The sequence below is a fragment of the Hypanus sabinus genome, chromosome 1, assembly GCF_030144855.1.
Source record: "Hypanus sabinus isolate sHypSab1 chromosome 1, sHypSab1.hap1, whole genome shotgun sequence".
NCBI classification, from domain to species: domain Eukaryota; kingdom Metazoa; phylum Chordata; class Chondrichthyes; order Myliobatiformes; family Dasyatidae; genus Hypanus; species Hypanus sabinus.
Window position 1 is genome coordinate 146849633 of NC_082706.1, and position 27605 is coordinate 146877237.

Sequence of the window (27605 nt, forward strand, 5' to 3'; positions counted from 1 at the left end):
CAATCCACTCTCTCTAAATCCCTTCCCATCCCCTCAAAGTTAGCCTTTCTCCAATCAAAAATCTCAACTCTAGGTCCAGTCCTGTCCTTCTCCATAATTATATTGAAGCTAATGCTATTGTGATCACTGGACCCGAAGTGCTCCCCAACACATACATCTGTCAGCTGACCTATCGCATTCCCTACAAGAGATCCAACACTGCCCCATCTCTAGTCAATACTTCTATGTATTGTTGCAAAAAACTATCCTGCACACATTTCACAAACTCTTAACCATCCAGCCCTTTTACAGAATGAGCTTCCCAGTCTACGTGTGGAAAATTAAAATCTCCCACAATCACCACCTTGTGTTTACTACAAATATCTGCTATCTCCTTACACATTTGCTCTTCCAACTCACGCGCCCCATTAGGTGGCCTATAATACACTCCTATCAATGTTACTGCACCTTTCCCATTCTTCAATTCCACCCAAATGGCCTCCCTAGAGGAGCTCTCTAATCTATCCTTCCAAAGCACCGCCATAAGATTTTCTTGGACAAGCAATGCAACACCTCCTCCTCTGGCCCCTCCTACTCTATACCATCTCTAAGAATACTTTCCATTAATTTACCCACCACTGACGTCAAACTGATAGGCCTATAATTGCTAGGTTTACTCTTAGAACCCTTTTTAAGCAATGGAACCACATGAGCAATATGCCAATCCTCTGGCACCATCCCCGTTTCTAATCACATTTGAAATATTTCTGTCAGAGCCCCTGCTATTTCTACACCAACTTCCCTCAAGGTCCTAGGAAGTATCCTGTCAGGACCCAGAGATTTATCCATTTTTATATTCCTTAAAAGCGCTAGTACTTCCTCCTCTTTAATTGTCATAGTTTTCATAACTTCCCTACTTGTTTCCCCTACCTTACACAATTCAATATCCTTCTCCTTAGTGAATACTGAAGAAAAGAAATTGTTCAAAATCTCCCCCATCTCTTTCGGCTCCATACATAGCTGTCCACTCTGATCCTCTAAGAGGCCAATTTTATCCCTCACTATCCTTTTGCTATTAATATAACTGTAGAAACCCTTAAGATTTATTTTCACCATTCTTGCCAAAGCAACCTCGTATCTTCTTTTAGCTTTTCTAATTTCTTTCTTAAGATTCTTCTTGCATTCTTTATATTCCTTGAGCACCTCATTTACTCCATGCTGCCTATATTTATTGTAGATCTCCCTCTTTTTCCGAACCAAGTTTCCAATATCCCTTGAAGACCATGGCTTTCTCAAACTTTTAACATCCCTCCATCCCCAAAACCATCTGTGCAAACTTAAAAAAAACTGAGTTGAGTTAAGTCACACTCTCGATGGAAACCACAGATCAGCAACATCTTGGAAAAAAAAGGGACAAACAAATGAAATCTGTGATTTCTTTTTTTGTTATTGTGGATTATTGAGAAGACTGACATAGATTCTCTCTCTCTCTCCCCTCCTCCTCCCTCTTTCTCCCTACTAACCCATTATAACAAGAAAACAACAAAACTTTGTTTTTTTATGTCAGTTGTTTGTCTTGAAATATGTGGTTAATATGTCTGGTTAAAAGTGATGAATTGTCAGTCAAGTTTTCACATAACGGGACATAAAATTCATTTTAACTGCCAAGGTTTTATAAATTATATGTTCAATGATACATTGAGTTATGGAATCTGAGATTTCCTCAAGTGGATTAAGACTTCCAGTGTGACCAACCTGCTTATTACAAATTGGAAGGAGAATGTGTGATGTAATTCATATCCACAGAATTTAAAATATCATTCTACCTAATCATAATAAATTGGTTACTATAGGTTTTGCTGACAATTTTACAATTGGCTTGCGATATTTTGTTTCTAAAATGAAAATTATTAGTGGACATTGCTTTCAGGATATTTCCATTAAAAAAAACTTAAAAAACACATCTTACCTCCATATCTGCCTCTTCATCAATATTCTGTACATGCTGATATGCATTGCTATAAACTTCCAAAGCTTTTGCATGGAAAGCCATTTCAATTGTAATAAAATCTCCAAAGATCTTCTATTTTAAGTAGAACAAAAGAAGCTCACTTTGAATGTATGAGAACAAGTCATATGATAAAACAATTGAATTTTGCCATTTGCAATACATTACAAAACTTTTGTTTGCAAAACAATTTTGTCATATCTCAAACATTTACCATAAAGTGGTTGCACAGTTGGCATAATGCATTCACAATGCCAGAACCCAGGTTCAATTCCACCGCTGTGTGCACGTCTGTAAGGAGTTTGTACGTTCTCTCCATGACTGCATGGGTTTCTTCTGGGTATTCTGGTTTCTTCCCACATTTCAGACATGTAGGATTAGTAGGTTAATTGGTCACGTGAGTAGAATTGGTCAGAATAGGTTCTTTATGCGGGAAGGGCCTGTTACTACCCTGCATCTCCAAATAGATAAATAATAAATGGCCATTAGAGTTAAATATCACTTCATTATGATGAGTTTCATAGATTGTTTGCAATCATGTAATTTTTTTTATGATATATTTAATTTTGACCAAATAGCCTCCTACTGCACCTAGCCTGCTGCTGCACAGTGCCCGAGAGCTGGGTTCAATCCTGACCTCTGGTACTGTATGGAGTCTGCATGATCTTGTAGTGACCACACGGGATTTCTCCTGGTGCTCCTGCTTCTCCCCAAATCCTAAAATCTGCTGGGTATAACTTACTCCCAAAAGTGGGTGACAGGAGCTCAACATGGAAGAGTGATCAATAGGCATATATTCGGAAATATAACTGATGGGAATGCTCTGGGATGGGACATAGGTCTGATGGGCCAAATAGACTATTAAATTGTAAGCAAATATAAGAATAACAATACTATAAGATTGGGAATTTTTACTAAGGGTTTGTGGTGTTGTGCAGATTAATGTGGTCAACATTTATTGCAGTCATTTGGACACCAACTGGTACAGTGAACTCCATTCATCATGCATGTTTGGGGCTGGTGCTGCTAGACCTGGATATTTCTGGATTACTGGAAGTTATTCTATTAATACACTTTTTAATATTTTAATGTATAAATCTTGCAGTAAAGCTGGCAACTTTCAAGGGAACATGAGAAACAGAAACAGGGAGTAAGAGCAACTAAAGTTGCATGGTTCCCATGCCTCCTTTAAACTCGTCTGGTTTTAAGGTGTTTCAGAAATAAGGACCTGTGTGTAAAAGGCAGCACAGGAGTCAGCACCCAGCGAGTCAAACCACTGGGATTTGCAAATAGTTGGATAACAGAGCATCCAAGTTTTGCTGTAATTGCTGTACCTACAGAAGCATCTTATGTAGCCAAGGAGAAGAACAATTATAAATCAAGAAATAATTGCTGTAGCAATATTCTGTAAGATTTTCCTGATAATTATCTGAACTATTGTTTGCACAAGATGAACAAACATGCAAAAATCATTTCTATATTCTACCTTAATATCTTTAACTTTCTCTTCTTGAAAATCATCAATAGTTTCTTCTAGCTGTCGTGAAATGCGAGTGGCATCCATCGTGACCCTCTGTAATTCATTTTCTGCCTGACATAGAAAAGCAATTCATAATTTTGGTAAATCAATTATTTGTTTTGCAGAAAATATTTAATTTCATTAGGTTGTAGAATATACTTTACCAACAATGGTTTGGAACACTAACAGTAGGCATTGCTGTATGAGAAAATAGTAGTTTTTGGAAAGTACATTGCCATTGCATAAAACTAATCTTAGATCTTATTTCTTCAAATAACTTTATATACCATTTCTACATTTATGGTCCAATCCACAGGATGCCTGATTCTATTCATTTCATCTGGCTAATGGAACAGCTGGTTGTGTGAAAGTCACTAAATGAAGTTTCAAATTCAAGTTTATTGTCATTTAATCATACCCATGAATATAGGCAAATGAAACAGTATTCTTCCAGGGTCAAGGTACAAAAAAAAGTACCAACAGTTACACACAGCACAAGGCACAAATAGCATATATAATCATGATAGCAGTAAAACATACAGTCAGAAAAATAATATGTTGCAAGATCCTGTGCACTGCAGTGCAGTCTTTTTCCAATCATTAAGTGGCTAGCTCTGCCTTTGAATTGTAATAACCTACCGCTTTGGTCTATTGACTATCAAACGGGTTCTTGGCATCAAAGGTCTAAATTCCATAGGTGGGTAATATATTTATACAAATAACTAAATTAGTAACTAATAATTGACAGCATCAAACAGGGCAGAATTAAAAAATTGTAGTTCAAGTAACCCAAGAGCAGGATGTTCCTGTTTTAGATGTTTCATAAAAGATAGGGAGGGAGGCTAAAGGGGGAGGAGCAGTATTGCTAATCAGGCAAAGTACCATTGCTTCAGAAGGGGAGTATCATCTGCTGAATTGGTGAGGGTAAGTGTCAGGAACAGGAAAGGAACAATCATTCTATTGGAAGTATTCTTACAGACCTTTTAATCATCACTGGGACACTGAGCAACAGATAAGTAAGCATATTTTAGAAAGGTGCAGAATTAACAGGCAACACACACAAAATGCTGGTGGAACCCAGCAGGCCAGGCAGCATCTATATGAAGAAGCACAGTCAACGTTTCAGGTCGAGACCCTTTGTCAGGACTAATGGAAAAAAAAGATAGTAAGAGATTTGAAAGTGGGGGGGGGTGGGGAAGGGGGAAGACCTGAAATGATAGGAGAAGACAGGAGGGGGAGGGATGAAGCTAAGAACTGGGAAGTTGATTGGCAAAAAGGATACAAGGCTGGAGAAGTGGGAGTATCATAGGATGGAAGGCCTTGGAAGAAAGAAAGGTGGAGGGGAGCACCAGAGGAAGATAGAGAACAGGCAAGGAGCTATTGTGAGAGGGAAAGAGAGAGAGAGAGGGAAAAAATGTAAAATAGATAAATAATTTTTTTTTAAAAAAAGGGTTGTTTTCATGAGTTACTTCAACTTCCCTAATATTGATCTGTACCTTCTTAGGGGAGAATTTGTAGGTGTTTCCAGGAAGGATTCCAGAACCAGCATGCGAACAAGCAGATGAGAAATGCCATACATAATTCAGTACTAGGCAATGAACCGGGTTAGGTGATAAGTCTTCTTGCTGGCTGACCATTTTGGAGTTATTGACCATGGACAAGGATAAGAAAAGATGATATGGATATTTAACTGGGGAAAGAATTTTAGGTAAGAACTTGGGTGTGTAAATTTGGAACAGATATTCTCAATGAAATGTAGAGGTTGCTGCATGGGGTTCCAGATAGGTTTGTCCCACTGAGACATAGTACAGCATTAAGTACTTATAATTTTTGAAGCAAAAATCAAACAGGGATTTTGAGAATTGTAAGATCACCAGGAAGGAGCTTAAGGTATTTAGAACTGCTAGAAGGGATCGTGCCTTGGCGAGTAGATAATGGAAAAGCCCAAGGTGTCCTACATGTATGTGAAGAACAGGAAGATGACTAGATTCAGGTAGAACTGCTCAAGGATAAAGGAGGAAACATGTTTCTGAGGGTGGAAGATGTAGGGGAGGTCCTTAATGAGTACTTTGCTTCATTGTTCATCAGGGAGAGTGACTTTGATGGAATCTGAGGTCTATTGTGCTGGAGCAGTTGAGGTTAAGAAAGTGGTAGTGCTGGATCTTCTATAACACATTGAGATAGATTAGTCCCCGAGGTGAGGCAGGATATACCCAGGTTACTACAAGAAATGAGGGAAGAGATTGCTGTGCCATTGGCAATGATCTTTGCGTCCTCACTAGTCATAGGAGTAGCACCAGAGAATCAGAGGATAGCAAATGTTGATCCATTGTTCAAGAAAGGCAACAGGAACAATCTTGGGGATTAGACCAGTGAGCCTTCTGTCAGTGGTGGGCAAACAAATGGAGAGCAGTTTGCAGATGACATGAAGGTTAGAGTTGCTGTGGATATGTGGAAAGTTGGCATAGGTTATAACAGGATATAAACAGATAAAGAGCCGGATGGAGAAGTAGCAGATGAAGTTCCATTTGGAAAAATGTGAAGTAAATACACTTAGGAAGATCAAACATGAACACAAAGTACAAGGTTAATGGCAGAATTATTAGCAGTGTGGAGGATTCCAGAGGGATCTTGGGGTAAAATTCCATAGATCCCTCAAAATTGCCCCTAAAGATAGGGTGGTTAAGATAGCATATAATGTGGCTAGGGGATTGAGTTCAAGAACCTCGAGGTAATGTTCCAGCTTTATAAAATTGATTAGACCAAACTTGGAGTATTGCGTTCGGTTCTAGTTCCCACATTATAGGAGGATGTGGAAGCTTTAGAGAGGGCGCAGGGGACATTTACCAGGATGCTGTCTGGATTAGAGAACATATTCCAAGAGGAAAGGTTGAGCTTATTTCTTTGGAGTGACAGAGGATGAAAGGTGAGAGGTCTATTAGATTATGAGAGGCATAAATAGATTGGAGAACCATCAAGTGGTTCAATTTTGTTCAATACAAGGTAACAGCTAGTAAATATCAGTAGAGGAAAGTTTAGGGGAGATGTCACTGAGACTGGTGGGTGTCTGGAACACACTGCTTGGGTGGTGGTAGAGGCTGATACAATAGGAACATTTTAGATTGGCGCATGGATTTAATAACAATGGCTGGTTATCGGCTGTTTAGGAGCAAAGGGTTAGATAAATAATGGAGTAGGTTAATGTATATTGGTTGGAACAACGTCGGGAGCTGAAGGACCTGTTCCATGCTGTACTGTTCTAAGCTAATTAAGTGAATATTCAACCTATTCTATTGTAAATCCTCTGTATTCTTCTGGGATTAGTTAAAAATTGATGTCATTAGTTTATTACCAGCATTCAGTAAATACTTAAACTAATGGAAAGTAGCAGCTAGCCATATGGAAATGTTCCTTAGGAACATTAAACCATAAGACATTGGGACAGAATTAGGCCATTCAGCCCATCAAATCCACTCCGCAATTTCATCATGGCTGATCCTGGATCCCATTCAATCCTGTACACCTGCTCTCTGACCATATCCCTTGATGCCCCAACCAATCAGGAATCTATCAACTTTGGCTTTGAATATACCCATGGACTTGGCCTCCACCACAGTTTGTGACAGAGCATTCCACAGATTCACCACTCTTTTGGTAAAAAAAAGTTCACTAAAAAGAGTAGCCCCTCAATTTTGAGGCTGTGCCCTCTAGTTCTGGATAACCCCACCAGAAGAAACATCCTCTCCACATCTACCTTATCTAGTCCATTCAACATTTGGTAGGTTACAATGAGATCCCAACGCACTCTTCTAAATTCAGCTGAGTACAGACCCAAAGCCACCAAATGCTTCTCATATGTTAACTCCTTCATTCCCAAATCATCCTCGTGAATTTTCTCTGGACTCTCCACTGATGTCTTTTCTGAAACAAGGGACCCAAAACTGTTGACAATACTCCAAGTGTGGCCTGACTAGTGTCCTATAAATCTTCAGCATAATCTCCCTGTTTTTATATTCTGTTCTCCTTGAGATAAATGCTAACATTGCATTTGCCCCCTTAATCATAGACTCAACTTGTGAATTAACTTTTGGGAGTCTTGCACGAGTTTTCTTGAATTTTCTTCCCACTTAGATAATATTCAAACACTATTGTTCCTTTTACCAAAATACATCAGCATATGTAACACATACCCAAAAGGCTGGTATATGTCTAGGGGAAACGGAGATCCAGCCACTCACCAACCCACCTCCCGTTCTCGCAGGTGCTGTGAGAATCGAGTTAATGCCTCGCGCCCGCCAACAGTATCAAACCCACAACAAATACCGTTATGAAGTACACTTTAAAGAGTTTACTAAAATTAAAAGAGTATTAGGCAATACTATATATATATATGGAAAAAAACCAAAAGGCGCCAACTTATCAAAGTTCAGTCTGTTTAGTGCACTCGTTGGAGCTCAACCATCAAACCAATCGACCCTTCGTCGCTTGCCTCCGACTTCCACGTCTTCCACCCCAGACTCCCCGGTGGTCTTCCAAGTGCATGTCCACCTCCCTCGGCGTCTTTCTCCCGACTCCCTTCACACCAAAAACCCGTGAAAACCCCTCCCCCAAGTTCCCAGCCTCACAAGACACAATAACATTCCCCATTGATTAACAAATGAATACAATTACCATATCAGCCATTCTAAAGCGAAACAACGGCGAGAAACACTTATCCGACAAAGAAGCATTCCTACTCGTAACAAACCAAAGAAGCCATTTTGAGTAACATACACAGGACATTGTACACATACATTTCCCAATACTGTACTTCATCTGCCACTTTTTTGCCCATTCTTCCAATTTGTTTAAGTCCTGCTGCAATCGAATTACTTCCTCAGCATCACCTACCCCTCCACCTCTTTGTATCATCCACAAGTTTTGCCACAAAGCCATCAATTCCACTATCTAAATCATTGACAAACAATGTGAAAAGTAACGGTCCCAAAGCTGACCTGAGAAACCCACTAGTCACTGGCAGCCAACCAGAAAAGGCCCCCTTTATTTCCACTCACTGCCTCCTGTCTGTTAGCCTTTCCTCTATCCATGCCAGTATATTTCTTGTAACAACATAGGATTTTATATTATTAAGCAGGCTCATGTGTGGCACCTTATCAAATGCCTTCTGAAAATCTAAGTAAATGACATCCATTGCCTCTCCTTTGTCCACCCTGCTTGTTACTTCCTTGAAGAATTCTAAGAGATTTGTCAGGCAAGATTCCCAAATCCATACTGACCTCGTTAGTCTCCAAGTAACCCAAAATCTTATGTTAATAACAGACTGCAACACTTTCCCAACCACTGAGGTTGGGCTACCTGCTCTATAATTTCTTTTGTCTTCCTCCCTTCTTAAAGAGTGGAGTGATATTTGCAATTTTCCAGTCCTCTTAGGAATGTGCCAGAATCAAGTGATTCTTGAAAGATCACGACCAATGCATCTGTTAACTTTTCAGCAATCCCTTTCAGGACCCTGACATGTAGTCCATCAAGTCTGAGTGACTTATCCACCTTAAGACCTTTAAGTTTGCCTAGCACTTTTTCCTTTCTAATAGCAATGGCATGCTCACCTGCTCCCTGACACAGACCTCTGACATACAGCTAGTGTCTTCCACAGTAAAGACTGAAGGAAAATACTTAAGTTCATCTGCCATTTCTTTGTTCCCCATTATTACTTCACCAGCATGATTTTCCATGTTCAAATTCAAATTAGTCCCAAGAATATATATATAAAGTCATGTATTTCAAAATTCATTTATGAATTTGTATCACCTGATTCTATCCAAATTCTATATTGCTATTAGGTGATTGCATTGCCATATAACTACTTAATGTCGGAAGAGAAATATTTGAGTTGTAAATTTGTTTTGCAAAAGGAATCAGTTTAACAACTTGAAAACATTTACTTCTTTAAGTGGGAAGGACCATTAATGTTTACAGTACAAAATATGTTGTTTCAATTTCCATTCCCACTGCTTTTACTTTTTTACTTTACACTATCCTTACAAACCAGCTGAATCTGAGCTACTTGAATCACCTGTGGTGATTCATGATTCAAGGTTGAAATGATTCTAGTGTGATGCTGAGCTCTGTGAAAAGATACCGATCCTGGTAGATCAATGGAAGACAGTTTGGAATAATGAGAGCGAGTACTGTGCAAGAGTGGAACCATTCAAAAGTTCATTATACGTGAGTTTCAGTTTGGATTAGTGAGAGCGGGAACCATTGGAAAGCGCAAAGATCAGCCACTGTACGAGTGGGCCAGTGGAGTCTAAAATCTGCAGTTTTGGCATGAGAGGCTTCAGCAAGGAGGCACAGGTGAGTATCAGGTAAGAACAGATAAGGGTTTTTTTTTATATAGTAGTTAACTAAAAAGATACTAAATTACAGCAAAATAAATAACAAATTATTTGAAGAAATAACAAGCAGAATAGAGAAAGGATAATTGGTGGATGTGTACATGGATCTTCAGAAGGCCTTTGACAAAGTACCACACATATGGATGCTCAACAAGTTAAAAGCCCATGGAAATACAGGAAAGACTCTAGTATGGATAAAGCAGTGGCTGATTGACAGGAGGTAAAGAGTGGGAATAAAGGGAGCCTTTTTCTGGTTGGCTGCCAGTGACTTCTGGTGTTTGGGACTGTTTTTTATGTTATCTATCAATGACTTGGATGGCTTTGTGGCAAAGTTTGCGATGTTACGAAGATAGGTGGAGAGACAGGTAGTTTTGAGAAAGAGAGGCTACAGAAGGACTCAGACAGATTAGGAGGATGGGCAAAGAACTGGCAGGTGGAATACAGTGTCAGGAAGAGTAAGGTCATGCACTTTGGTAGAAGAAATAAAAGGGTAGTCTATTTTCTAAATGGAGTGAAAATTCAAAAATCAGAGGTGCAAAGGGACTTAGGAGTCCTTGTGCAGGATTCCTTAAAGGTTCGTTTTCAGGTTGAGTCAGTGATGAGGAAAGCAAATGCATTGTTTGCATTATTTTATGAGGACTAGAATATAAACCCATAGATGCAATGTTGAGGCTTTAATAAAGCACTACTGAAGCCTCACGGAGTATTATGAGCAGTTTTGGGCCCCTTATCTAAGAAAGCATGGGCTGACATTGCAGGGGGTTGAAAGGAGGTTCACAAAATTGATTTCTGGATTGAAAGGCTTATACAAGGAGTGTTTGATGGCTCTGGGCCAGTAATTATTGGAATTCATTCGAATTATGGGTGGCCTCATTGAAACCTATTGAAAGTTGAAAGGCCTCGATAGAGTGGATGTAGAATGTTTCCTATGGTGGGGGGAGTCTTAAGACCAGAGGGCACAGCCTCAGAATAGAGAGACTTCCTTTTAGAACGGAGATGAGGAGGAATTTCTTTAGTCAGAAAGTGGTTAATCTATGGAATTCATTGCCACAGGCAGCTCTGGAGGCTGTCATTGGGTATATTTAAGGCAGAGCTTGATAGGTTCTTGATTAGTCAGGGAATAAAGGGATATGGCTAGAAGGTAGCAGATTGGGGCTGAGAGGGAAAATGGATCAGCCATGATAAAATGGTGGAGCAAATTTGATGGGCCAAATAACCTAATTTTGCTTCTGTATTTTATGGTCTAAAACAGGGATGCAGGATAAGATGTTGTGTTGCGTGATGTGGGAGTTAGTGGACTCCATTGGGGTCTCTGGTGAGTTCATTTGTAGCAAATGGTTGCTTGAGGAAGTCAGGCTCAAAGTTAATGACCTATGCTTCAAATACCGTAATGCATTAGGGAGGGGAGTAGTTACCACTACACTGTTTCAAGAGGCAGTAATACCCATTAAATTTACTACATCAAATTCTAGTCTGTGGCCAGGAACAATATGATGTGACAGTGAGTGAGGCAATAATTTGGAATAATATATTCAGGGAAATGGACACAATTCTCTGCTACAAGGAGAGTTTTGATGGCTGTGTTGTCTGCCAGGTGCCTAGATTTGGGACATCTCATCTGACCTGCAGAGAAATTTGAAATGGGAGGGTAAAGCTGCAGTTGTGGTCCATGTGGGTATCAATGACATAGGAAGAGCAAGGAAAGAGGTTCTGTTGAGGGAATTTGAGCAGCTATGGACTAAATTAAAACACAAAACCAAAAGGAGATAATCTCTTAATTATTACCTGAGCCATATGCAGAATGGCACAAGGTTAATAAGATTAAAGAGCTAAATGCATGGCTCAAAGGTGGTGTGGGAGAATGCATATGAATTTGTGGGACATTGACACTAGTACAGGGAATGAGGGAGCTGTTCCAATGGGAGGTCCACGTGAACCATGCTGGGACTAGGGTCTTGGCAAATCGCACAACTAGGGCTGTGGATAGGGCTTTAAACTAAATAATAATGGGGGGGGGGGTGGAGAGAGAGAAACTAGTTCAACAGTTTTGAAAAGTATGGATAAAGTAAAAGGGAAGGAGAAAACAGGAGAGATTATGCAAGTCTCCAGAATAAAGAGGCAAAACTGAAAAGGGAATTGAAGGTGTTATATCTGAATACACATATTATATGTAATAAGGTAGATGCTCTTATAGTGAGTGGATTTAGAAATAGTGGATTATCATAGAGTCCTGGTTGAAAGATTATACCTGGGAGCCTAACATCCAAGGATACACATGGTATTGAAAAGACAGGTTTTGTTGGTTAAAAAAAAATGAAATCAAATTTTTTTCACAAAGAAGTGACATAGGATCAGAAGATGTAGAATATTTGTGGGTAGTTAAGAAACTTAAAAGGTATAAAGACCCTGATGGGTGCTATATACAGGCCAAGATGTGGGGTACAAATTGCAACAGGGAATTGAAAAAAGCATATAAAAAGGGCAATGTTACAACAGTCATGAGATTTTCAATATGCAGGTAGATTGGGAAAGTTGGGTGGGAGCTAGATTCCAAGAGAAGGGATTTGTAAAATACCGATGGGATAGCATTTTAAAACATCTTGTGGTCAGGCCCACATAGGAAAAGATATTTCTAGATTGGGTGTTGCCAAATGAATTAGATATGTCTATTGACCTCAAGGTAAAGGAACCATTAGGAGGCAGTGATCATGATATGATAGAATTTACCCTGCAGTTTGTGAGGAAGAAGCTAAAGTTGGATGTATCAGTATTGCAGTTGAGGAAAGGGAACCTAAGAGGTATGAGAGAGGAGCTGGCCAAAGTGATTGGATAGGGAAAACTAGCGGGAATAGCTAGAGTTTCCAGGACTAATTTGGAATATGCAGGATCAGTTTATCTCAAAGAGAAAGAAGCATTCTAAAGGGAGGATGATGCTATCATGACTGGTAAGGGAAGTGAGAGCATAAAAGCTAAAGAGATGGTATACAATATAGCAAAAATTAGTGGGAAGCTTTTAAAAGCCAACAGAAGGCAACTAAAAAGGATTAAGCATGAAGGTAAGCTAGCCATCAATATAAAAGAAGATATCAAAAGTCTTTCATAGAATAGCTACTTAAGTTTGAATGTGGAGAAGATCAAGGAAATGATTGTGGACTTTAGCAAGGCGCAGATGAACCATCCCCCTCTGTGCATACATGACTCCTCTGTAGCGAGAGTTAAGTGCACCAAGTTCCTGGGAGTTCACATCGTGGATGATCTCACCTGCTCTCTCAGTATCACCTCCCTGAATAAGGCGGCACTGCAGCACCTCCCCCCTCCCCCCAATCTTAACCGTATCTTACAGAAACACCACTGAGAGTGTCCTGACAACCTGCATCCCCATCTGGGATAGGAACAGCAGTGCATCGGATAAAGGACAGTGAGAATGGCCAAGAGGATCATAGGGATTTTCCTACCATCCATCAGGGACATTTATCAAGAGCACTGCACATACAGGGCCCTAAGTATCTCAAAGAGAAAGAAGCATTCTAAAGGGAGGATGATGCTATCATGACTGGCCAGGGAAGTGAGAGCATAAAAGCTAAAGATCTCACCCATTCATCCAGCATCCTCTTTGATATTCTACCATCAGCCAGGAGACTTCAATACATAAAGACAAGAAAGGTCAAGATGGGAAACACCTCTTCCTTCAGACAATTAGGCTTCTAAACTCCCTGCCACATCACATTTGAAGTGTCAGCAGTTAATTTGTGCTGTAACCTACAATATTTATTTAATGCACTTTACTTTGTTTATCTATGCATAATTAGATACAATTCTTACTTTCCCAAGTTATTGTGTATTACTGTGCTTTACACCCTGGTCCGGAGAAACGCTGTCTTATTTGACAGTGTACATGTATACAGCTAAATGACAATAAGCTTGACTTGACTTGAGATATATAAAGAGTAAAACAGTCAAGAGTGGACATCAGACCACTGGAAAATGCTGCTGGAGAGGTAGTAATGGTGGGGGGGGGGGGGGCAAAGGAAATGATGGTCAAACTAAATAAGTATTTTACATCAGTCTTTACTATGGAAGACACCAGCAGAATGTCAGAAATTAAAGAGAATCAGGGGAAGTGAGTGTAATTGCAAAAAAAAGGTGCTTGGGAAGTTAAAAGGACTGAAAAAGTAGATAAGTCATTTGGAACAGATGAACTACACCCTAGTTTTCTCAAATAAATATCTGAAGAGATTGTGGAGGCATTGGTAGTGATCTTCCAAAAATTGATAAATTCAGGAATGATCCTGGAGGACAGGAAAATTGCAAATGTCACTCTACTTTTTAAGAAACGAATGAAGCAAAAGAAGGGAAATTATAGGCCATTTAGCTTGACTTCAGTGGTTGGGAAAATATTACAAGTCTATTATTAAAAATGAGGTTTTGAGTATTTGGAGACACATGATGACCTAGGCTGAGGTCAACATGGTTTCCTTTGAGGGAAATCTTCCCTGGCACATCCATTGGAATTCTCTGAGGGAATAACAGGCAGGGTAGACAAAGGAGAGTCAATGGATGTTATTTACCTGCATTTTCAAAAAGCCTTTAACAAAGTACCACACATGAGGCTGCTAAACACGAACCTATGGTATCACAGGAAAGAATCTAGAATGGACAGAAAATTGGCTGACTGGCAGAAAACAAAGAGTGGGAACAAAGGAGACCTATTCTGGTTGGCTGCCAGTGACTAGTGGTGTTCTGAAGAGGTTTGTGCTGGGACTGCTACTTTTCATATTATTTGTTAATGATCTGGGTGATGGAATTGAAGGCTTTGTGGCCAAGTTTGCAAGTCATACAAAGATATTTGATGCAACAGGCAGTGTTGTGGAAGCAGAGAATCTGCAGAAGGACTTTGATAGATTAGGAGTGAAGAACCGGCAGATGGAATACAGTGTAGGGAAGTGTATGGTCATGCACTTTGGTAGAAGGAATAAAGGTGTAGGCTATTTTCTAAACAGCAAGTGAATTCAGAAATTGGAAGTGCAAAAGGACTTGGGAGTCCTCGTGCAGGATTCCCTAAAGGTTAACTTGCAGATTGAGTCAGTAGTGAGGAAGGCAAATGAAATGTTAGCATTCATTTTGAGAAAATAAAAGCAAGGATATAATGCTAAGGTTTTATTTGGCATTGATCAGACTACATGTAGAGTGTTGTAAGGAGTTTGGGACCTTTATCTAAGAAAGGATTTACTGGCATTAGAAAGGGTCCAGAGGATGTTCAGGAGAATGGTCCCTGGAATGAAAGGGTTAAATGTATGAGGAGCATTTGATTGCTCCGGGCCTGCACTCGAGTTTAGAAGAATGGGGGGGGGGGGAGGGGGAAATCTCATTGAAACCTACCAAATATTGAAAAGCCTAGATAAAGTGGACATGCAGAGGATATTTCCAATTGCAGGAGAGTCTAGGACCAGAGAGCACAGCCTCAGAATAGAAGGCCATTTGGCTGTGGAGGCTAAGTCATTGGATATATTTAACACAAAGGTTGATAGGCTCTTGGTTAGTAAGGATATTAAAAGGTTATGGGGCAGGAGAATGGGATTGAATGATTGAATGACAGAAATAGGCCAAATGGCCTAATTCTACTCTTAGGCCTATTTTCCCAAAAAGAAAAGTCCACATCTGCAGGTTGCTCTGGTCATTACATATGATCTTCAGTATGACCTGGAATGATATCTTGGACGCGCAAGTAAAAGTATAATGTTATAGTTCACTGTGCTGTTTATTTCTTCTTTGCTTCATAAAGTAAATTTCTTCTTCAAATAAAGATTTCTGGTTGGATTTGCTGCTATCTACATAATATTGTTCAGAAATTTTCAGGTGTTTATAATTACTCAAGCCTTACAAATAAAATTCCCAGGAACTGCAGTTGAAATTCAATTACGAACCTGTGTCTGTTTCATTGTCAAGGATTCAAATGCCTTAATAACTGTTTTTAAATACATCAATATTAAATTTCAAAGAGTTCCTGTGGATTGCTGCTCATTCCCTTTACATCTGAAACCACAATACATTTTCTTAGCTCAATAGTTTTTGTGCACTGTGTTAATAATGGGTTCTTGTTAACAAAAGAAAGTCCAATAATGAGTACAAGAAATTTTGACTGGCTACAGCTGTGATGTCATTGCAAAATCAAAAGCAGCAGCATAAACCCTTTAAGGAGCATAAAGATTGCTACAAGATTCCTACTACAAGCCTTAGCTGCAACCAAGATCTTCAAAAGATCGCACTAGTTGCATGAAGGTAGAAAAGGCAAGTACCATGTCCTGTTGTACTGCTAGGGAGTCCCCACAGTTAAAATATAAAACATAAACTTGCACTAATATTGTGCCTTTATAACACACATTTAAAATATCTTCACAAAATGATTAACCAATGTAATTTGATTTTGATCCTTAATTAGAAAATATTATCTTTACTTTTCTCTTGGGATTTCCATCTCTAAGCGGTACATTGAAAGTAGTTGCAGGCACCCTTTTGATCTGCTGCAATCCTTGTGGTCAGGATACTCCAGAAGGCTAGTAGATACTGATTATGTGATGCCAAGAAAATAATGGCTGAAGCACCACTTGTATGTTTTTACCCCTATCACATACCATTCTATTTTACCAAACAGATAACCGGATGCGTCTGAGGTATGATCCTGTGATTATGTCAGATTATTTTCTTTCCTTGAATATACCAAAGAATCTTATTAATTTTTATGACAATTTTAAGATTTTATGGTTATTATCACCAGCTATTTTGAATGTGGATTATATGAAGTAACTTTTAAATTCACCAGCTAATCTGTGAAAGCAAAACTCAGATTTTAAGATATTTAGTCCAGAATTTTCAATTACTAGTCTGTTAATTTGACTAGAATGCAGCCATTGCTAACATTGATGTACATGACAAAAAAAAATCTGAGGAAGGTCCAAAAAGAGAGATCAGAGAGATTCAAGAAGAAAGTTTTAGTGTTTTGGGGGCATAAATAGGGAAGGTGTGAAACCAATAGCATGGTTATTAAAATCTATACTAGAGTACAATAATCTGAATGTTGTATAGCTAAAGTGCGCATGTCAAAAATGTGAGAAGGAAATCCATGGAGGCAGTACTAGCAAGATGAAAATTCTGCTGGAAGTGTTGCTCACCTGGGAGCTTTATAGGGATGCTGGATATGTGGAATCTAATGCAAGTCAGGAAATCAGCAGCAGTGTTTTGACTGAGTGCACCTTAAAGATGAATGAAAGATGGAAGATTGATCAGAAACATACTGGCATGCTAAACTGGTATTTTCAGTTCATTCTTCCCCACCTTCATCTCTATGCTTGCACTAACTAGCGTTAGAACTCACTTCGCTCTTGCTCTTTTCATAGGCATTATTTTACGTTCTCTCCTACCCTTACCCTGACTTTTAAAACTGGGCTATTTTTAAATTATTTACAATTTTCATGGCAGTTGATATTCTGGCTGGATACTTTGCAGCCTTAAAGTAACTTGCTTGGTCTGTATCAAAACAGCTTATCCTTGAACAACTCTGACCTTGTCCTGTCAGATTCAGCCCTCCCTCATCCTCTGACAATTTAAAAAAAATACACTTTTTCCTCTCTTTTATAAAATTCTGAAGAAAGATCTGTAAATGAAATGTTAACTTTGTCCCTTTCCACTGATGCTGTATAATATGAGCATTTTCCCTTTTACAGAATCACCCACCCAAAAAAACACACAGACTGGGATGCTGAACAATGGCTATATGTGCCTGGACTGACAAGTCAAAATTTGAAATTTTTGGCTCAAACAGGACGCAGTTTGTCCGTAGAAGAGCTACAGAGCGCTACATGGTTGCTTTCCTGCAGGTTTGGGGATGCATTTCTGTAAATGGATTTGGTGATATGGTCAGAACTTATGGAATCCTCAATGCTGAGAAGTACAAGCAGATTTTCATCTATCACATAGTACTATCTGATTGGTCCCAACTTCATTCTGCAGTAGGACAATGACCCGAAACACATGGCCAAACTCAGAACTACATTCAAGGAGATGGTATAGCCTCCAGAGTCCCGATCTTCACACCACTGATGCTGTCTGGGATTACCTGGAGAGACAGAAGCAAGCGAGACAGCCAAAGTCTGCAGAACTGTGTCAAATTCTCAAAGATGCTTAAAACCTACCAGCTGATTTTCTTATAAAACTGCACGATGCTGTACCTAAGAAAATTGATGCAGTTTAAAGGCAAAGGGTGGTCACACAAAATATTGATTCAATTTAGTTTTTTATTGTTTACTACTCTTTATAGTATTTTTGATAATTAGAAACTTTTCATTTAATTTTTGAAAGCATCTTCATTTTACAGTATTTTTTAACATGTGCTTAAGACTTTTGCACATTATTGTATACAACATAAAGAGTCTTCCAACCCACCTCAACCATGCCAAATGTGATGCCTATCTTTGCTAATTCCATTTGTCTATGCCTTTCCTATCAAACTGTCCAAATGCCCTTTGAGTATTGCAATTTTATCCAACTACACTACTTCCTCTGTCAGCTTATTCTTGATATTCACTACAATGACACTAAACGTGGACAGAAACTTGGCTAACAAACAGAAAGCAGTATACAGGTACAGGGGTGAGACCATTTATACATCGGCAACCTGTGACCAGTGAGATACCACAGAAATCAATCCTAGGACATCGCTGTTTGCAATATACACTCAATGGCTACAATCATTTGGCAGCAACTCGATGCAAAACAGCATGCAAACATGGTCAAGTGGTTCAGTTGTTGTCAAACCAAATGGGGAGCAAATATGATCTAAGTGACTTTGAATGTGGAATTGATGTTGGTACCAGATGGGGTGGTTTGAGTATCTCAGGAACTGTTGATCTCCTGTGATTTTCATGCACAACGATATCCAGATTTTACAGAGAATGGTGCGAGAAACAAAAAAAAAAAAAAAATCCAGTGAGTGGTGGTTCTGTGGGCAAAGAAACACCTTGGTAATGAGAGAGGTCATAGGAAAATGGCCAGACTGGTTCAAGCTGACAAAAGAAGGGCAAAGGCTAGTTATCCTGTGGTGAGTGACTTGTCCCTGATATCAAGATTTTTTTGTCCATCTAGAGAGCACAAGTCAGGACAATAACAATATCTTTTACTTGTTCTGATGGGCAGGACTATAATTCTCACAAAGGCCAACACCATATAGGACAAAGTTGCTAACTTGACTTATACCACATCCACCTACTTAAACCAACATACAGCAGTTGTAAGTGATTACCATCTGCACAGTGCATTGCAATCACTTGCCTGGTTTGGTCTCATTGTACCCTCCCAACATGTATTTTATGTACTTTTATGGTAGAATTCGGAAGGAATTTTATGGGATAACCACCAGTAGCAGGTTTCCCTCCAAGTGGCATACCATCCTGATTTGAAATTTATTACCAATCCTTCATTATCAATGGGTCTAAATCCATGAACACCATGCCCAACAATACAACAGGCATAAGAAGGACTACCTTCTTCCCAAGAGCAAATGGAGATGATAAAAACTGAATTTGCTCATGATGTAGACTTGAAAACCAATAAAAAAAATTGCACAAGTCATATGATTTGTGTCTCACCATGAACAGGTGGAGGTTAGAAATCCCGTGGCGAGTGACTCAATTTGATGTTCTAGAGCTATGCACTGTTTACAGGGAACAAGTTTTGAAGTATCTCACAAATATCATACAACATTTGAGAGGTTTAACATATCTCAAGTTAAGCCATCCAGTTGATAAGTACAGCACCTCCACAGGTTAACCATTGCTGTTCTTGAAATGTACTCCAGTTATCTACGATACAACACTAGCATCGCCTACAGTTTTCACTCCAAACTACATACTATTCTGACTTGGAACTCTATCATTGCTCCTTCAGCATTGCCAGCTCTAAATTCTGGAATTGCATACAACACTGCAGGAGTACCTTTCATCATAAGGATTACATCAGTTCACCACAATATTTTTGAGGCATTTAGGGGAGACTATGCAAGTACTAGACACCGTCCTGTAAATAAATAAATAAGATTATGGTATATAAGGATACAACAATCTGACGATCAGAAGGATTCCTCAGACGCATCTTCTCAACGTGAGCTATTTGCTTTGATTCGCGTTTTATAGCACCTGTAGCGATCTTGAGGTCTTCCTGTTAGAAAATTAAAAATATTTAACACACTGAGAATTTGGGAAAAATTGGACAATATTTGAAATTCAAGTAATGTTTACAATAGAATCACTCCATACATCATTTTCCAAATTAGTGTACATTTGTAATCAGTTCCTAAAATAAACATTTACAACAAAACATTCAATCTCTAACCAAGTCCAGATTACATACAGTTATCTCTACAACTAAAAGTACCTATAAAAGACAAGCACCCAAAGTTAGACACTTGCCTCCAAAAAGAAAATGCATGCAATGTTCAACGGTTTATCACAATAGTGGCTTAAACCAATTGGTGATACTCCCCCTAACCTATCCATCTATTCTCCATCGTCTTTGAACTTAAAACTAAATTGTTCAATCCCATGGCTACTAATGATCTAAAACAAGAGAAAATCTGCAACACACACAAAATGCTGAAGGAACTCAGCGGGCCATGCAGCATCTATGGAAAAGAGTACATTTGACATTTCCTCCATTATTTTGTGTATTTTGCTAATGATCCTGATAGGAGTGAAATTAGAACAATAGAGTATACGATACCATGTAAAAGTATTCAGCCCCTAACCCTTTGTTCACATAAATGATTATTATATCTGGGGATCTTGATCAATCTGAGAATTTTTATTTGTGAATCACATGCTCCTTTTTTTTCCCCACAGTAGAACAACCAAAAAACAGGGAAAATTGTAAAGCATAAAGGCTGAAATGTCAGCAGTTCAAAAGTATTCATCCCCCCTTTGCTCAGTACTTAATTGAATCACTTCTCACAGTTGTTAGAGCCAGCACATGATGAAGCAAGATTTACCCATTACTCCTTGCAAAATTGCTCAACCTGTGCCAGGTTCATTGGGAAGCAGCAGTGGATAACAATCTTGAGGTCTTGCCAGAGGTGTTTAATCGGGTTATGGTTTGAGCTCTGAACAGGTCAGTCAAGGACATCAATTTTCTTTATTTGAAGCCACCCCATGGTTGCTCTGCTTTGGGTTGTTGTCCTGCTCAGTTCCTCCCCGGTTTAAGCTTTCTCACAGAGGCCTCAATATTTAGCAGCATTTATCAATCATCATTTAAAATGAATGCTCATAGGAATATTTACGACAATGTATAAATAAGAACACAAACTATACATATTTTTCAATCTATGTTTAAATGACTGTCATGAAGCTTTGCAAAGTAATTCCCTAATTTGGATTATTAACACTCCTAAGATATGCAGCTTCAACAGTTGCATAAGAAATGCTTAAAATATTCATTAATTCAACCAAAGGTTTATCCTGTTGTTATCAGATCATCAGAATATTTCCTGTATTTTCTGCTGTATTTCAGGTTTTCAGTACATGCAACATTTTAACATTGACATGTATAACTAAGGGGTGGATGATTCTCTCAAAAACTTACTCTATAGTAGGTCTGTGCAAACCTGCTGATTACACTAGAACAAATTTTCTCAAATCTAACGCACTATATTGAACAGTGGAGTCAATTATGTAATAGCAAGGAGCCATCTGGTGTCAGAGTTAAGTAGTGCAAAACCTTTTACATGATTATACAAGTTCATTTAACTTGATGAGAAAGAACAACTTCACTGTAGTTCAGCAATGCTGATCCAAGTCAAATTGATTTATAATACCATATTTCTTCAAAGTCGGATAGACTTAAAGTTGAAAAGATAATACTCCTGCAGAAATTGATTAAATTTCAAATTAAATGCAGCTCGAAGTAACAGTTTGACATGTCGAGGTTTTCTTACAGTTATCAACAATTTGACTTTATAAGGCACTTTCAGCACATTAACATGTCAAGGTTCTTCTCTGGAGAGTTTAAAGAACAGGAAACACAAGAATGACTGATTTAGCAAATTTGGAAAATAGGTTTTACTGTAATGTGCCAACTTGGAAGATGAGCTGCCTTTCCATAGAAATTCTATCTTTTTTTTAATCTAGTGCACAGAACACTAAGTTAAACTTAAGCTAAGGCCCACCTGGTGTTAGCCATAGTTCTAGCTTTCCTGTTTTTATAACTATCTGCTAAAAAAGTGCAGCAACTCGAGTGCTTTTTTAACCAACTTATTGATCTACACCTTTAATGATCTGTGGACATACAATTCAAGGTCCTTTTCTTCCACCTTACTCCTCATGATACACCACGCTCTCTTGCCTTCCCAACTTCATTGTTCTCATATTTCTTGGATTAAGTTCCATCTGCCTTTATATTGCCTGACTGGTCAAACCATATATATTTCTCTGACAACCACGTGATCAATTTAATCATCTGCAATTTTTTTCATTATGCCTCCTATAGTCAGGATTAAATTACTTATATCACAAAATCATAAATACTACAAGGGGCTGCAGAGTGGATCAGCTGGTAGAGCTGTTGTTTCACAGTTCCAGTGTTGATCCTGACTTTAAGTGATGTCTGTGTGGTTTGTACGTTCTTCTAGTGATTGTGCGTTTTTCTGGGTGCTCAGGTTTCCATCCGTGATGTTAACGTTCACAGGTTGATATGTTAACAACTGCTGTAAATTGCCCCTAATGTGTAAATGAGTGGCAGAATTGCAAGAGAAATGGATGGGAATGTTGGGACAATAAAATGGACTAGTTTTGGATTAGTACAAAATTTCATGGTTGATGGATGGTGTGGGCTTGGTGAGCTGAAGAGCCAGTTTTCAAGTAGCCATCAATCCCAGAGAATCATGGGCTGGCGCCTCTGGTGGACTGTGTCCTCTCCAGGGCACAAGCTTGGGCGTGAAGATTTGAAGTTGCCCATGCAGCTGGTTACCCCTCTCCATGTCACTGATGTAGTCCAAGGGAAGGGCAAGCGCCGATAGAGCTTGGCATCAGTGTTGTCACAGAGTGAAGTTGTAAACAACAGCAAACTGCCTTAGGGACCCCAGCTCCAGATTTCTTCCCTGGGATTTACTCCCAAAGGTAGCGGGGGTTTAAAATCAGAGTTTTCCTCCTCCTAGTCCCATATGATATTGTCCTACAAAATACGAGCAACACACAAAATGCTAGAGGAACTCAGAAGGCCAGGCGGCATCTAGGGAAAAGAGTACAGTTGACATTTCAGGTCGAGATCCTTCAGCAAGACTACTGGTAACTGCATTACTATCACAAAAGCACCCATCAGATATCAGATCAATCTATTTTATGTTAATTATGAGAAATATAATAAAGTTTGTGCCAGGTTTTACAATCTTTTAAATCAAACCAAGGGCTGTGCATCAGATATGATATAGGAAAAGGAACCAGAACATTTTCAGCATATGAACTAGGGTAGTTAATGTAAAGAAAATATTACAAATTTCTTTTTCATGTTTCTGCAAGTGACAACTAAAAGTATATACCACTTGTTAATTTAACATAACCAATCTTTCATTAAAGCTCCAAAAAGTCAGCATTAAAAAAGTGCTTTTGCTATGCTTTAAATTTTTTTGCTTTGCAAAAACTTATTTTTGATTGTTTTTGCTATAATGATTGTTCTACTTTGCAAGCAAGACTTACCCTTTTCAACTTGGTAATAGAACCATATTTCTTCAAGGGCTCCACAACTTTAGCTTCTAGCCTTTCAACCTATACAACCAAACAGTAAATTGAAAACTGCTAAAAAAAAAAGTCAGTTAATAGAAGGAAAATTTTGAGGCAGTTTCACATATACGAGATCAGTGATCAAAATAACCAAGTTGGATGTTGCCAACTCAGCTTGGTAGTTATGGTCCTTTAATTGTAAAACTTCTGATGAGACGCTTCAAATTATTCAACAAAATAGTCACACAGCACTTTTTGCTGTACCTCCCACAGATTCTTTTCTTGGGTTGCCTATATCCATTGGTTAACAAAGCTAAGTCTGCTTAAATCAAAAAAAAGCTACAATGAGTTAAAAATAATGCAGTTCACAGAAAATACATTGAACAATTTTCTAGCCAGCTCATGAAGAAAGTAGCATGATTGTGTAATGCTCTGCTTAAGATTTTAATGCTAATGTTGTTATATAATGTCTTTCTGTAGAAGCAATGCTTCTGCTGATAGTGTTTGGGTTACCGTCAAAGATAAGGGGTTGTGATGTTCATGCTTAGGAATGCAGCATCATCTAATCGAGAGAACTCTGGCAGGGAGGTTTACATGACAGACACTGGGGGGCGGGGGGGGGGGGGAGCTGGGAGAAGACAGGAGGGAAGATAGCTGAGGATGCAGCTTCTGTTGCTCAAGGCGCTTTGTGCAGATGAATGGCTTCAAGGAGGAAGCCTGTATATTCAAGATGGATTTCAAGCAACATTTGGAAGGCAGTGTGTGCTTTCACACAGACCATGGGTTTAATACGCGAGTTAAAGACAACTTCAAGATGAGGTCCAACATATGTGTATATTTGAACTGGGTTAACTGTAATGGGCCCTTTTTATTTTTTCTTTTCTTTCCTACTAACTGTTTGATGAAGCTGAAATTTCTTTATAATTGTATGCAGTGTATGAACTGGTATTTCTTGCTGACGGACAATTGTAAGTGGGCAGTATTTACACAGTATTCACTCAGATTGGGATGTGGGTGGTTGAAACATTCCCATTCTTTGGGTCTGGTGGGACACAGTCATGTCGATCCTAGATGTATGGAGTTCTGTTTTCTTACAGCTATTAGTGAGGGGGTAACCAGCCGTGTTCCTGGAGTCTCCAGTAAAAGGATTTCATCGTGGGGGCTATCGTCTGCAATTTGATTAGCTAAATACTGTATAATTGCTCTAAGAATTGATTAAGTGGTTTGTGTGTTTAAGCTTGTGTTAAACTATTGTCTGGGAAAGTAATTAAGGTTATGTTATTATGTACACTGTAGAGATTAAGTATAGGTGCGATTCAAAGAGATTACCCACAACAAATGCTTGTGTTCTGAGGGGGATAGATATCCGCAGCCCAGATGAATTGTTGATTAGGGTTTTAAGAATCATTAAAGCTGAATGGCAATTTGATCAATTGGTTGGTAAGGATGTTGTGTTAGTCCAGACTAGCAAGGATGTGATGGGAGTGGATCTGCCTGGTGCAAATGGAGCACCTGGTGAGACAGGGTCATAGGCTGTTCATACTTTTAGAGATGAGGAGCGTATAGGTGAGGGTGCTGAACTGGAAGTCGAGTTTCCCATAGCTGAGGACGGAGACTTTAAAGACAAGTTGCTCTTGTTTCTGCTAAGTGAGGGGAAGGCATTATCTGATGTGAAAGGTCTAATGAGTCCCTCAGTGGTTGATTTAAATTCTGAGTTCGCTTTGGCCAAAATATATCAGTGGAGAGCCAAAGTTATTTTAGGCTGGGAGTGTTCTCTGTGGTCAAGCCCACACCCGATGGCAAGAAGAATATGAGACTTGGTTGTCTGCTGATATTTTAAGACTGGAGAAGCTGCTGCATTGTTTGTGCCCAAAGGGGGCATTCAACTGTCTGAGAAAAATTGCTTGAGGATGGAGCAAGTTGTGAAGGACGCGCTGTCACGACATGATTGCTCTACGTATTCGGGTGACCCACAGGATGCACCCTCCTTCAGCTTTTACCAAATTACTCAGACAAGTTAGGGAGGAGGAAAATGCAAGGGTGGAGAAGAAGGCCTCCATCAACAGGGCAAAGTCAACCCCTGATGCCAAGCAAGCAAGATTTTACAGGATGTCATGAAAGGTCCAAGGACCGAGGTATTTTGGATGATACCAATTGGTGCTGTCATCAAGCATGACAAGGCCAATAGGAAGCTGGACCCACTGGTGGGATGTACCAAGTTGAGGACTGCTACTGAGCAGAGTCCCTTGACTAGGGAAGTGACCGGTATTTTCTGTTACAACTGTGGAGAAGATGGATGTTTCAAGCAGGAGTGTGAAGGACAGGAAAATCTTTAGAAAGTAAGTCAGTGGTTAATCAAACATCAGGAAGAGGTAAAACGACAAAGGGACTCAGTAAAGGAACAGGCTGGCATTTTGAAGAGGATACATATTAGTGTATCAAGGGAAATACTCAAGTACAAACCACTATTCCTGAACATTTAGTGGGACCAAGCTCTGATGTATCTATATAAATTGAAAATGTTAATTCTAGAGCCATACTTGACACAGGTTCTCAAATTACTTTACATTATGTCCTTTTACAACACATTTACCATTGATGCCCACTCAGTGCCTTTGAGATTTTGGTGCTGTTGAGTATCCATATGATGGTTACTTGTTGTTGAAGCTGGAGTTTTCGGAAGCAGATGTTGGAGTAACTGAGACTGTTGACACAGCAGTGTTGGTCTGCCCGGACCCAGTTACAAAGGGTGGAGCTTCCATTTTTGTGGGAACAAAAACTGCTGTTGTGAGAAGGCTCGTGGGAGCATGCAAGGATGGAATTTCTTGAAAATCTTGTCCATTCATTCTGTGTTCAGAGCTGTTATTAAGAAGGTGCAATTTCCTCCTAAGCAGGATGATGAGTAGAAACATGGAACTGTGTGGTACATCCAGTCTAAACCTGTCCTGCAGGAGTAACTAGAATGACAAGAATCCCTAAATTTCCCCGACTGTCCAAGGAATGGAGAAAGAGTTGTTGGGACGCCAGGATGTGGTTCTCACTGACAAGTTTGATGTAGGTTACTCCAAGAGTACTTGCCAGACTATTAGAGCAACCGAGGACACCCCCTTCTGAGAAAGGTCTTGCCAGTTAGCACCAGCAGAGGTTGAAGATGTTTGGCAGCACCAATTAAACTAAAGGGAGTTAAGTTCAATCATGGAGCGGGGGTGGGGGCACGGAGGCCTGAGCTGGCAGAATATATGAGTGATAGACAGGGGGAGGCACTCTCTAGTAGACAGGAAAGGTTACAAGGGGTGGGTGAAGCTGGAGGAGCCAAAGATGGGAAAAGGAGGTCTCGAGGAGTTAGGAAACCCATAAATACTGGCCTATGGTGCACCAGGGGAACAGTGTTGTGTCTCCCCTCCTAGTGAGATATGTCACTACCAGTGGATGTCATGTCATCACAAAATTCTTGTGAAAATTGTGTTGTTAATAATGAGTTGGTAAATTTCAAAGTCACGAGGACATGACTATTTATGATTGGGGGGGGGGGGGGGGAGAAGTATAATGCCCTGGTTAAGATTTTACTGCTAATATTGTAGGGTGTTTCATTTAACAGTTTTCTGTAGAAGCAATGTGTTCTGCTGGTAGTGTTTGCATTATCGTTAAAGGGGTTGTGATGTTCACACTTAGGAATGTAGTGTAATCCAATCAGTTTGGTGGAATTGGGAGAAGATTCTAGAGAACGCTGGTTGGAGAGCTTTTTGTGTCGGACTCTGGGGTGGGTCGAGGTCTTTCTGGCGGGAGCTAGGATAGGAGGGAAGATGGCTGAGGATGCCATCCCTGTTGTATAAGGTGCTTTGTGCAGATGAATGGCTTCAAGGAATAAGGACCAATACTCATTTGGGGGAAACCATTTGTTCAAGATTGATTTCGAGTGACATTTAGAAGGTGGTGTGTGCTTTCAC

The 27605-nt window shown here is 39.4% G+C and overlaps 2 protein-coding genes across 10 annotated transcripts in view; one reads left to right on the forward strand and one right to left on the reverse strand.

Moving 5' to 3' along the window:
* Positions 1–27605, forward strand: part of LOC132398780 (RNA-binding protein 12B-like) — a 225819-nt gene that overhangs the window by 42534 nt on the left and 155680 nt on the right. For 2 of the 9 annotated variants that reach the window (XR_009513816.1, XR_009513824.1), the window contains one exon: positions 17623–18974. The exons of the other annotated variants lie outside the window; for them this stretch is intronic. The gene's annotated coding sequence lies outside the window, so the exon portion shown is untranslated. Of the gene's footprint in view, positions 1–17622; positions 18975–27605 lie in introns of those variants that run through there. 9 annotated transcript variants of the gene reach the window in all.
* cibar1 (CBY1 interacting BAR domain containing 1) overlaps positions 1–27605 on the reverse strand; it is a 55355-nt gene that overhangs the window by 13749 nt on the left and 14001 nt on the right. The window contains exons 3-6 of the mRNA XM_059978693.1: positions 23635–23703; positions 20009–20110; positions 3474–3578; positions 1949–2062 (exon numbers count right to left, since the gene is read on the reverse strand). Coding sequence (XP_059834676.1) covers positions 1949–2062; positions 3474–3578; positions 20009–20110; positions 23635–23703 — 390 coding nt within the window. The remainder of the gene's footprint in view (positions 1–1948; positions 2063–3473; positions 3579–20008; positions 20111–23634; positions 23704–27605) is intronic.